We start from the raw sequence: 12,956 nt of genomic DNA on the forward strand, positions 1-12,956 counted from the left end.
TTGTTTGAATTATGATATGTTAACAACATATAATTCTGATAAATTCTTGTCGTGCAGGTCATGTATTTGAGTTTCGGAGGAATCAGAGTTTACCTATGCTGATTTGAAACTTTTTTTGGATCTGACTTAATCGGACTTAACATTTTCATAAGTACATCACAGATGCAATCAATGATAATTTTAATATTGTTCTTTAATTTTTTGGTCAATAATATTTTTCTATATATATATAAATATAAATGTATATATAATTAATAAGTTCTCCAAATATGTTATTGCCATAATATCAAACTGAAAAATGTAAGCTGAGTGGAAAATCTCGAGACCTTGTAAGAATACACCAAGAATTGAATATCCTCTCTCTCTCTCTCTCTCTCTCTATATATATATATATATGTTATCTTCTCCTAATTAGTAATGTCCAAAATGCATATGTGGTGGTTGGTCTCCACTCAACCTAAGTTGTCTAAATTAATTATAATAACAAGTAACTAAATTACTAAATCAAAGGCTACATGGGATGTTCTCATTTGCCACGATCCATCTACGTATTATAATCTATGGTGGGTGGGCTGGCAATTTTATCTTTTCATGACCCTTTTCGTTGTAATTAATGTTGAGACACGCCCGCCGAACTCCATCGTCTTTGGATTAGTTCTTAATTAAGAGACAAAACTCGTTTAGTGATATGACCCGTTTTCTTGTTTAAGGTACAAATAATTTTTAGTATTGCGAGTGGTTTCTTGATTTGGGATAAAATACTTGTTTAATTCATTATATTGGGTTTTTCTTAATTAGTTGAAGTGTATCAGGTTTGATAATTTCGGGATAAATATAAAAATTTTATTTATTTATTTTAATATCAAATTCGATGAATTTTTCAAACGATATAAGTACATGTAATTACATCAAATTTTAAAACAGAGCAGTATAACTAGGCCTTTGGTTTGGGGAATACCATAGCGAGCAAAGACAGACAGCGTGAGCAGGTCAAAAGTAAGCAAAGCAAGAGGTTCCTTACCAACAGCTATGATTCTTAACATAGATTAGTTATTTATTTATTTTTAATATCAAATTCGATGAATTTTTCAAAATACAGGTAAGTATGTGTAATTACATCAAATTTTATGATGAGGCAATATAACTATTCTTGACATAAAATAATTTCGAATATGTTATGTTAGCTATGAAATACATTATGCAGATGTAAGAAAATTCATACTATTTGATATTTTTATATCAGGTTTATATATAAAAATCCCTTAAATACTATTTTTCTATAATATGGTATAAAAAAAAATAAAGGATAAATTCATTTCTTAAGGTTTGACATAATTACGAATACCCCTAGAATTGACTACCTCCCCAGCGAATCCGTACAAGGAGGTGTTCACTTTTTCTAGGAGGGTATCCCCTAACTGCATCTGATTGTAAGCTTTCCCAAATAATATGTCTGGGGAACTTCCCAAGTCTATGACTATACATCCTACTTCGTAGTTGGTTAGCAATACCGTGATGACCAGAGTGTCAATATGAGAGCTCTTAGAACCTTATCGTTCTGCCCTTTCGAACTGGATGAGGGGCAATCCTCCATCGCCCCGACATTCCATATTATTTTTATAGTTATGTCGTGTGCCTCTCTAACCTAGAGTTTTCTAGCATGAAAAGAGTCACCTCTACTTGGACCCTTGACAATCATTCATATAACTCTTTTACGGGGAGGATCATTAGCTTCCACCTTCCCCCCAAACGTATTCCTGTGTTTGGTATGACCTTGTTCCTCAAGCTTTTTCCTAGTAGATGTATTCCTGCAGATATTCATTTTGGATGAGCTATTCAATCTCATTCTTCAAATGCCGTCACTCTTCAATAGTGTGCTCGTAGTCATTATGGAAACGACAAAATTTGTCTCTTTCCTTGATTTGGAGCGAGCTGCCAAGCCTTTTTCTTCGATTGTCATGAGGGCCTAGGTGATAGGTACCGTCAAGGGAGTGTAGACTACATTAACATTTGGAAAGGTGTCTTCTTGTTTCGGAAATCAGTCCGAGGCTTCTTAGAAGGGGCATTCTCTCACACTTCTTTCCTTTTTCTCCCCACGACTCTCTTTCTTGGCAGCTTGGGTGTCCTCCATGTTGATACATTTAGCTGCACGGGCTAGGAGGGTGTTGAACTTGAAAACAAGTTTCTTAGCCAAGGACTTGAAGAAGTTCTCATCCAGGAATCCTTGTGAGAAAGCACTAGCCTTCACCTTTAGAGTCGCGGAGGGTACCTCTAATGTTGCAGCGTTGAATCTCTGTAGATACCCTTTCAATGATTTGTTGTCCTTTTGGTGTATGGCAAAAAGACTGAGCTCTGTGTCCTAAGCTTCCGACTGCTAGTAAATTGCGTGAGGACTCCTATCCTGCAAGGAATCCTTCTAGGTCAAGGAGTCATACGCCTTAGAGACCTTTCTTCTATTGGACTGGGTTTGAAAGGCAGACTTGTGATCTGGCAAGCCTTTTACTGGGCTTCCTTCTTAAGCCGAATCTTGTAATCCTCGAGTAGGTTGTCTTCATCATGGGTTGATGGCTTGGCTTGGATTCCTCAACCTCTTTTAAACCCATACACATCAACATTATAGAGATAAGATTCCATAATATTCACAAGAAAAGAAGCGTTGACCACTATTCTTGAAACATTTTTGCATTCAATTCAAAAGTGTGAGAAAAAATAATAATTATTATACTCTTACTCCCTAAGATTTGTTATAATTGTATATAAATCTCATTACATCTAATATCTCTAAAATTTACTTTCATATAATAAATATGTACCCGATTAGTCAAAATTAACTGAATTTATTGATATTAACAAAAAAAAAGTGAATGAAAATTGATATTTACCCTAGATTGACTTATACTGACTTATTGCAGACAAAAAAAAAATTCTGACTAAACTACTCTTATAACGGTAAAGATATAAATCATTACATGTGTTAATGTGTGAAGATGTATAAGTGTAATTTGATATAAAAAGATTTATTTAACCTGCAATAAATCAATAGTAACTCAATTGCCGGTAAACATGAACTTTCATTCGATTGTTTTTTAGTACAAGCAAATTCGGTGATAATTTTAACTAATAGAGGGCTTATTTGTTAGATGAAAGCAAACCTAATAGGTATTAGATGTAATTTTTTCAAACTATATGAGGTTTATGTATAATTACATCAAACTTCAGAGAAGGCCAGTATAATTATGTATATATATATACATAATGATGGGTTTGTTTCCAACGTGCTTGTATGTTTGTTTTAAGAACAAATTTGAGGTCATAAGTTGAATCATCGAAATGTGAGTATTTGTCTTACTTTATATAAACTTATCATAATTTATTCATAATGTTTAGTTATATCAATATATTCTTTAATTGCACGATTTTAGTAAATTATTAATATAATTATATAATTATTGCTTCCATATAAAATTCATAGGCAAATTTCAATAACACGGCTATATATATATATATATATATGTATTCTAGAATAAGATGCTAGTAATTATTTTGAAAGCTATATTTCAAAGATGTCATGGGACCACATGCACTAATGTTCAACATTGATGACTTATATCGTTTGCTACATCAAACATTTGTAATTATTTTTTCTAAGAAAATACAAATATATATTTCTTCAAATAAGAGAATATCACCATCACAATTCTAATCAGAAATTATGATCTAAATTAAATATTCAACGACAGTTAAATACTCTCATCAACACGTCCAGAAAGAATTAATACACATGTTGTCTGATTACTTTTTCCCTGTACTTTAATTATCAGCGAAAAAGTCAGCTAATATTTTTCTGCAGAATTCTGAGAAAATTTTGTACATCGATCCAAAATATATAACAAATTTTGAAATAGTCGATTTTAATATATATATGTGTTAGTAATAATAGATTTTTTATATAAAAAAATTAGTGAAATTGATTATGGGGCATGGGGCCAATATATATAACACCTACGCCATGTGACCACACCTTTCCACAAATTATAATAATAAATCTTTATCTTCATATATATTCTTAATTATGTATAATGTTGTTATATCTTTAATTATGAATTAGATAAAGAAAGTGTGCAATGTTCCCTAGGCATGAGATACATATCTCCGATAATAATGGAATGCACTATTTATTAATGTACTGAAATCTGGCGTGAATCATCAAATATATTATAAACTAATTAACCAATAAACAAACTTTTATTGACTTAATTGTCCATTAATTTAATTACTCAATTAGCTGTAGGAAAGTGGGCCTATTAATATCTTAAATCTCTAACACCTCTACTGTTGATGAGTGCCACAAACCCTTATTTTTATTTTATTTTGTTTAATTTTATATATATATATATTCCTTGTTTGGAGATTAGAGTTAGGTGGAGTTTGGCATATTTATTTTAAAGAACCAAAAAGTCATCTTAGGATACCAAACTTTGTTATCAATTTACTAAATGCTAAATTTTGGGATTATCTTCAAATTAGCTACTAACTTTTTACAAAATAATTTTTATTTTTCATAATAACTTTTGGCCTTGTCCCCAGCAAGACGTATTTGAAAAGGATGAAATTAATAAAACGTATACAAAATTAAAACGAACAATGCCTCATGTACACAGAATGCTGATCGTATTACATGAACATCATTCACCGAACTGAAGGCTGGCGTACGGATGCTAGCTACTTCGATATGGATTTAAATAATTAATTATGATTTCAACTCCTTAATAGAAAATAAAAATGGGTTAAATTCAAATTAACTCTTAAAATAGAATATACACATAAAAAATTTTCTAAATTAAAAAAAAAATAAACGCACCTTAGTATTTTCAAAAGAATGATCTAATTCCCTCCTCTTATCGTGTTGTTTACTTGCACAATTACGACTAACATTTATTTAGTACATTTACTAATTATAAAAAAACTATAATTCAACTAACACTTAATTTTTTTCCCTCCAATCTTAATAAATTAAAAATTATTTTTCAAAATATTAAGATTTCTTTTGAACATTTTTATTAGTTTAAGGGAGTTCTATACGACAATATACCTATTTTAATTTTCACATAGGTAAGTTGGACTTAGTGTGAATAAAAAATTTATTTTTGACAATTAATCCAGAGAAAGTAATTATGGCCCTCTACTGTAAAAGTGTTGAGATCATTATTCTTATACTCTAGGCAGAATGTTTAATTAAGTTCATTATTTTCAATCTATATATAAGTACCTTTAGAATGTTTGCTATTTAGCATAAATCATATAGCGGGCTTTATTATTATTTAAAAAATTATAAATAATATTTGAAATTAATGATAGTTTAATAAATACCTTCGTAATGAGCTGTCATAAAGAGATATTTGTTAGACAATTATTAATTTCAGAAGGATAATTATAATTTTTAAATAATAATAAAATATTTATAATTATAACAAATTTCATGAAAGACAATTATAATATACGCTAATATTTAGCATCAAAATTAATTAATTTTCACGATATATTCCCTAGTCATTATCTTTACTTTTTTCTTTATGTACGGAATATTGGAAGTATATGTGTTTTATGATTAAAAAGAGCAGTTCGAATCTTTTCATTTTAAATTTATATTTCATCTTATAATATATATATATATATATCTGTATTTTATGTTAAGGCACGGAGTATAGATAATATAAAGATTGATTAAAATACACTTAATTAATTATATTTATTTCTTCCATAAATAAACATTATTAGTTAAAAAGTTATATCAATTAGTTTTATTCATATAACCCTCTTGTCATAATTAGAAGCATACTTAGGTGTGTTTCAATAGTTAAGTATATATAGGGTACATTATAAAGAATTTTTTTGAAATTTGTCATAATTATAAATATTGTATCATTGTTTGAAAACTTAAATTTTTGAAATTAATGATCGTTTAACATATAACTCCAGGCTAGCACAAGCACCAGCTCTCCCTGGAAAGAAAGTGATCCAGCCGCACCTTCCATATTACCTTTTTTACGACTTCACTCCAATCATTAGTCCTGCTTTCGGCATCCCCCTGCTTGTGGTTAAGGTAACAACTTCCGATATAGCAAGTCGGGTGGTGTGTACACGGCCCGAGAATGAATTCATCATAGTATGACTGACCGATTGATACTTGCGGTTCCTGCTTTTGTATTAGATGATCATTAATTTAAAACTTTTATTTATAATTTTTTTAATAACAAGAATATATTTATAATTATGTCAAATATAAAAAAATTGGTAAATAAATATATTAATTTGGTTTCTGATCTAACCCTTGGGGAAAAAGAAGAAGCACAAGGGAAAATGTTAGCAGTTAAAGTGGAGACATGAAAGTCGCGAAAAAGGTCAACTGCAAACTATAGCCCAAAAACCGGTGGGACTGTCAATTTTATTGCATCATTAACTATGACAAATTAAGTACAACCCCATACATACATACAGATACCAACAAACTACATAGAATTCAAAGGGTCATTAATGCGATTTTTCTTGAATTTTCTTTGCCCCAAAAACCCCAGATCTCTGCTACCCCTGACTTCTCATTGGCTCCACTCTTTTTCATCTCTCTCTCTCTCTCTCTAAACCAACTTCCAGTCTGCCACTACCACCATCTCCACTCTTGGGCTTCCACTCTGAGCTCAATTCTTGGAGCCCTTTCGTGGTTGTGGATAAAAGAGCAATCTTTTTCAATGAAACCAAAAAGTTGTTGCAAATAAAAGTTGCCCATGGACATATACAAAAGACCCTCTCCCTTTTTGCTGCTGTTGCTGTTTTCTCTTCTTCTTTTGTTGTCTATGAAACCTGATGTGTATTTGTATGGTTTCTTTTCTGACTAATCTTATCCTATCTCTATCTTCTTTCATTTCAATGATTCACTCCCAGTCTCTTACTTTACATTTCGTTCTAATTTGAATACATGATTCAATCCCATTTTCTGCTCACTTGGGGTTCTTGATTTTGTGAATTTGAGTTCATGACTACGTGTTTCACTGTGTGTGATCACGTAGAATCAGAAGACAGTTGTTGATTTTGAACTTGAAATTCAAGACTTTTTCAAGGGCTTTGACCAACTACTCACTCTAAGCAAATTCATTGCATCTGTTTTCAGCCAATTCTTTGCTCTCAAATTTGATGAATAACAATCAACAGCAGCAGCAAAATATGCAGATGGGCTCTGCCGGCCTCACGCGGTACCGGTCCGCCCCGAGTTCTTATTTTGCTAGCTTCTTAGACACTCCTACTGCCGATGGTGGTTTTGGAGCAGATCATCTTGAGCAGCTCTTCAACCCTCGAGCTTCCAGTCCTGAGACTCAGAGAATTTTCTCCAGGTTCATGAATGGCACTGCTGATACAATTCAAGAAAACAGCTTCTCAAATATGACTCTGCCATCAAAATCACAGCTGAATTCACAGTTTTTTCCACCAAGAAGCAAAGAATCTGACCCTCAGCAGCAGTTGCAGAGGCAGCAGAGCAACGACTACTCCTCGGCTTCTCAGATTGTGTATCAGACTCATAATTCCGGGGCTGCAAATTCTGCTGCCATGCAGAATTCATATAATAGACCATTCGATTCGTTTAGCTCGATGAAGGTCGAAGGAGGAGGTGCCGTTGGTGGTTCAAGTCTCGTTCGTCATAGCAGCTCGCCTGCTGGACTACTCGCCAACATAAGCATTGAAAATGGTAACTGTTTTTGCTGTTTATGGGTACATTTTTTTGCAGTTTCTTGTGTGGCTCTCTGTCAATATTCCTTGCTTTACTTCCCAATTTTGGCATCATACTATGAAATAGGAATTAATTAGTGCTACAAACCTTTGTATGATACTGTAGATGTGATAAACTAGTCACAAAGAGCAGATATAGAAAGTGATGATAGTGATGCAAATTGTTTCTTTATGAAGAAGGCTGAATCGATGTTAATTAATTTTGGCTGCGGTTCATTTTTCTAGCTGAATTATGCATTTCTCTCGACTAATATTTGTTTCTCGACAAGAGTATGAGCTAGATGTGGTGCTAAACATGTTCGATTCACAGAGTTCGGATCAGTGAGAGGGATCGGGAACTTTGGAGGTGGTAATAGTGCTAATGCAGAAGCGTCGTTTTCTTCTGCAAGCAGGTTCAAGAATCAGATGGAATTCTCGTCGAGGCTCTCTTCTTCCAGGCTGATGGATCCCATCTCTGAGATTGGGAACAATGGCATTGGTGAAAACAGTCGAGGGCCTGGACCGTTGGACGATGATCCTAGTAACGATGGCGACTACATCCCAGGTTTCACTTCAAACTCTTGGGATGATTCATCAGTCCTCTCTGATAATTTCCTCCAAGAACTAGCTGATAATGACAACAAAAGATTTTCAAATGCAAATGTCTCAGATGATCAGGTGTTGTCTCACAGCCCAAATTGTCTTTTTTCTTGTTTTGGGCTAACTTAAATATTAATGCTGAGAAAACAACTGCAATGAGCAGAACAACAAAGGTGGAAACCGGCCTACAACTCAATTGTCGCATCACCTAAGTTTGCCTACCAGTTCCACTGAGCTATCAGCAATGGAAAAGCTGTTGCAAGATTCCGTCCCATGTAAAATCAGAGCGAAAAGGGGCTTTGCTACTCACCCTCGAAGCATCGCTGAAAGGGTAACATAAAGCTCTCAAATGTTGACGATCATTACTTTTGCAGTAAAAGCATCAGCAATTGCTTACTTTACGCTTGACGTGAACAGCAATGTGGATTACAGATGAACGAGTTATAGTCGAAAAACTGATGTAATTATCTTTTCAGGTGAGAAGAACCAAAATTAGCGAACGGATAAGGAAGCTGCAAGAACTTGTGCCCAATATGGAAAAGGTGATTGCTGCTAGTTTCTTGCATGAATGAATGCATGATCACTTGTTGTCCGTGTTCTAACATTGGACTTGAATGAATGCACGATCAGTTGTTGTCCGTTTTCTAACATTGGACTTGAATTTCAGCAAACAAACACATCTGATATGTTGGATTTGGCTGTTGATTACATTAAGGATCTTCAGAGACAAGTAAAGGTATATTCCTTCAGCAATTGCATCCACTTTTACTACCATTCTCTCCAATTGCTCTAATATTCTCTTTCAACTTTTCAGACGCTTTCTGACAATCGTGCAAAGTGCTCCTGCTCGGCTAAGCAGGAGTCCTACGTAGATTGAAATACGATTGACGGATGAGAATTCTCATTGTTTCAATGTCTGTGTATTGGATTAGATGTACAAATTTCAATGTCTGAGTGGATTATTTTGCTTTGACGGTAGAGTCAGAATGAATTAGGCTGATTTCTTCTTGTGATGTGCTTCGGAATGATCATCGTTGGCGTTGGAAATTGGCAAATGAAAAATTAAAAAGTAAATTTATTTCGATCACATTAAATTATAAATAAATGATTTGATTACCAAATGGGACATTTGACAAGTTTGTCACACGTGCACGATGGTTGATGACGCCCAATCATTATCCAACCGTGTCTAATCAATGTGTGTTCTTTGGTTGGAGCGATGTGTTGGTGAAATGATGTGTGCATTCGGATGAAAAGTCATAACTTTTTTAAAGTATTTTTTTCGATTGGACATGTCTATTCGATGATATGTTCCTAACTTCTATAATAGGGCCCCGCTATTCACTTCATTTTCACCAATTCATTCTATAGCATTGTTAAGCAATAAAAACATTTTTGCAAGTATAGTATTACTAAGAGGATTTCAAAATATTTTTTGGTTCGCTAATCTCAAAATTTGTAACATTGTTACTTCTAGATTGTAAATCATTATACCTTAGAAGACAAATTGCCGTTACCATTAATATTAGAGTTCGAGCAGTAATTATCTTAAAGGTAAAAATCTAACCTTTGTCTCGATTTTAAAATACACAACTACCACTTATTCCTCATTTTTCCCATGAGCTAGTACATCAAAGTCTTCTTGACTGCTGATCATCTTGATTTATATTAACAAAATTAAAAAAAAAAAAAAAAAAAAAAGGTTAAGGTTCCTGCTAAAACATTTTGTGCCACAATTACCATTTTACTGAATGGAAATGCATAATTATGTAACTTGCTGGTTCAACATGATAATATATAGCTAATTTAGTTATCGAAATTGAGGCCCATAACATAAAATTATGGGTTCAAAATTCACAAACTTTCAGTTGTTATTCTACTTTTTAATATTAAATATTTATTCACTATATTGTTGAAAATTTTATCTTAAAATAAATATATATATGTAACTATAGTATCCTTTTAAATAATTATTTGAAAATTTTCATTATATTGTACAAAGTGAAAATGGGAAGACTCATTTTAGTGGTGAAAAAAGATGTTGATGATGATGGAGGGCGGGGATTAGTTATATATGGTTGGGTGCATAATGCTTCGCACTGTATTCCACTATTACAATCCATTTTCCTCACATGTTTCCATTTATAGCAAGTATCATTGTTGAGTGTGAGCATCATCCTCATTGTTTTCTCTTCTTTTTGGAGTCCGCAGTCCGCACTCAACCTTGTCCACATCAAACTCATGATTAATTATTAAAACCATCAATGCCCCTGTAAAAAAATGTGCTTATATTAACCATGCATTCCCCCTCTCCAATTCTCTTTTTCCCCCTTAAAAAAATAATAATTACATTAATATTAATTAATATGACTTACGACTCGATTAATGTCCAATTGAATGAGTTATTGTTCACTCAAACTTCAGTTTCATAGGAAGGAACTGCACGACTAACAGGCTCACAAGAAAGAAGGTCTTAGCTCAGTCAATCTTATAACAAAGTGTCTTTACCGGACAAACTCGTGAGGCTTTTAAAAAGTTAGATCGATTGGGCAATACCTCGCACTCTGATTGACTAATGATGTAAGTAAACATCCCACATTAGTTGTAGATGAAAATGTTGAGCGGCTTATAAGCCCAAACCTCTTCTCCCTAGCGAGACGTCTTTTTTTAGATAAAATCGTGAGGCTTTTATGAAATTAAAATGGATAATACCTCGCGCAACGAGGCTCCGATCGAATCGTAAGCCACGTCATCAATAAATTGAATAGTTATCGATTCAATCAATATATTAATATAATAAAAAATAATAGAATAAAATACAATAAATCCACGTAAAATAAAGCTAATATCCACTAAATTTATAAAACTCACGGTCATAATTTTAAACTTGTTTATACACATAAACTCAACTTAATTAACCACTGAACTTCCCTGAACAGTATTTAAAGATATATTTGTTACACAGTGATGTATATTGGTAAAAAATATATAAAAAAATAATTTAACATATGTGAGGTACATGTTAAACAAATACAACCCACCACAGAATATAACTAACTCCCAACACTATTATAAATACCAAAAATATTATTTTTTAAACCTAACTACTATTAATTGATAGTGACCACTCTTACTAAAAAACTCTCTTGTAAGTCGTATTTTCACCTAGTGAATTATCATATCGCGAATAAAATTCTTAATTTTATCCCTTCATAAAAATCTCAACCATATCACACACATAAGAGGAGAGAAAACTCTTTTTCATGGTGGAGAATTCTCAACCACAGGAGTTCAAGATGATCTGCTCTTAGATTTGCTAGATTCTCATTGGGATGAGTTTATAAATTATTTAAAATATCTAATAAAATATTTAAAAAAGTCATAAAATACTATAAATTTATTATAATTTCTTTAGAAATGCACGTATAAAACATTATAAAATATTCGATAATTTTCTTAAAAAGTGTACTCATGAAATCCAAAAACAAAATATTGACAGCACATAGGCTTCTTTGAAACAAAAAAATTAAAAATCCTGTCTCATTGTAAATATTTTTAACAATTTTCTTGTTTTTATCATAATAATTATAAATTTATTATTTAGTAACTTTTGATAAACTCCATAAATTTTATACTCAAATATCTTAATAGATTAGCTTTAAAATAAAATAGAATATTTTATAAATTTTGAAATATCTTATAAATTTATGATATCATTCACGTAAATTTAGCCGAACATCCTCTCAAATGTGACGTGTACAAACGTGGCCACTTGAAAACCAGTTATGGGTATAATTGTTGTGGTGGACAGGAGAAAAGGAAGGGAAGACTAGAAAGGTATATGTATGTATGTATATCTTTATTTTATGGTCCCAACAAGTGAAAGTGGAATGAACCTCTTTTCACGTCCATCCCATTTCTTGTAGCTTTGCTTCAACATCAAGATGCGCAGTGGACCTCATCAAGTTAGATTGACTCAAAATTCAATTTGTTTAACAAAAAAATAGACTAATTCGGTCTATTTGGGATTGAGTTGGTCTTGCCTCGATCCTAGGTATTGATATTTGGGATCGACTCAGTCCAGTGGCTCAGGTCGATCTGGTCAGTTCGAACATACTGAGTTATTTTTTTTTTAACAAAAAAAATATTACAGGACATATAATTTTTATTTTATTATTTTAACTTGATTATCTAATAGATTTTTCTGATACTTTTGAAACTCTAAATGAATTTATTTCTATTGTTTTATTTTGAATTTTTTTTATATACTTTTAAAACTCTAAAATTCGCATTTCACATAATTTTGCTTCAATGTTTAAATCTAATGCTTACAATCTAAGAACCAATTCAAATCAGATTCTTTTTTCTTAATGAAAATCTTTAGTTTTAGTGTTAACTCAGTTGCAAATGTGAGGGGAAATTGTTTTTTTCCTCACATAATTTAGAGACAGTATATTTTCAGTTTTTAATGCTTGTGAGATTCATGCAACTGGTTTTATAATTGGTAAAAGTTTTATTTCCAGTTTTTCTACCAACTTTTATTAAGAACTTGACGAAAAATTCAAAATGCAAATCACTTGACTGTTATATTTTCATAA

General features: G+C 32.2%; 1 protein-coding gene across 1 annotated transcript; it reads left to right on the plus strand.

Annotated features, from left to right (window-relative positions):
- The first annotated feature begins 6,528 nt into the window (after positions 1 to 6,528).
- Positions 6,529 to 9,389, plus strand: LOC105163606 (transcription factor bHLH130). The gene is made up of 6 exons (XM_011082018.3): positions 6,529 to 7,738; positions 8,090 to 8,436; positions 8,522 to 8,689; positions 8,835 to 8,900; positions 9,026 to 9,094; positions 9,173 to 9,389. Exons 1-6 carry the CDS (start codon positions 7,189 to 7,191, stop codon positions 9,233 to 9,235), a joined length of 1,263 nt encoding a protein of 420 aa, XP_011080320.1. The 5' UTR covers positions 6,529 to 7,188; the 3' UTR covers positions 9,236 to 9,389.
- Positions 9,390 to 12,956: the final 3,567 nt, after the last annotated feature.

Source organism: Sesamum indicum, linkage group LG6 (genome assembly GCF_026168435.1).
Source record: "Sesamum indicum cultivar Baizhima isolate 11 linkage group LG6, ASM2616843v1, whole genome shotgun sequence".
In the NCBI taxonomy this organism is placed as follows: Eukaryota; Viridiplantae; Streptophyta; class Magnoliopsida; order Lamiales; family Pedaliaceae; genus Sesamum; species Sesamum indicum.

Excerpts from the sequence above, each read along its gene's own strand:
- LOC105163606 (XM_011082018.3), top strand. The coding sequence starts at position 7,189 with ATGAATAACAATCAACAGCAGCAGCAAAATATGCAGATGGGCTCTGCC. Across the intron at positions 8,901-9,025 it reads TTGTGCCCAATATGGAAAAG|CAAACAAACACATCTGATAT; the intron begins GTGATTGCTGCT and ends CTTGAATTTCAG. Across the intron at positions 9,095-9,172 it reads ATCTTCAGAGACAAGTAAAG|ACGCTTTCTGACAATCGTGC; the intron begins GTATATTCCTTC and ends TCAACTTTTCAG.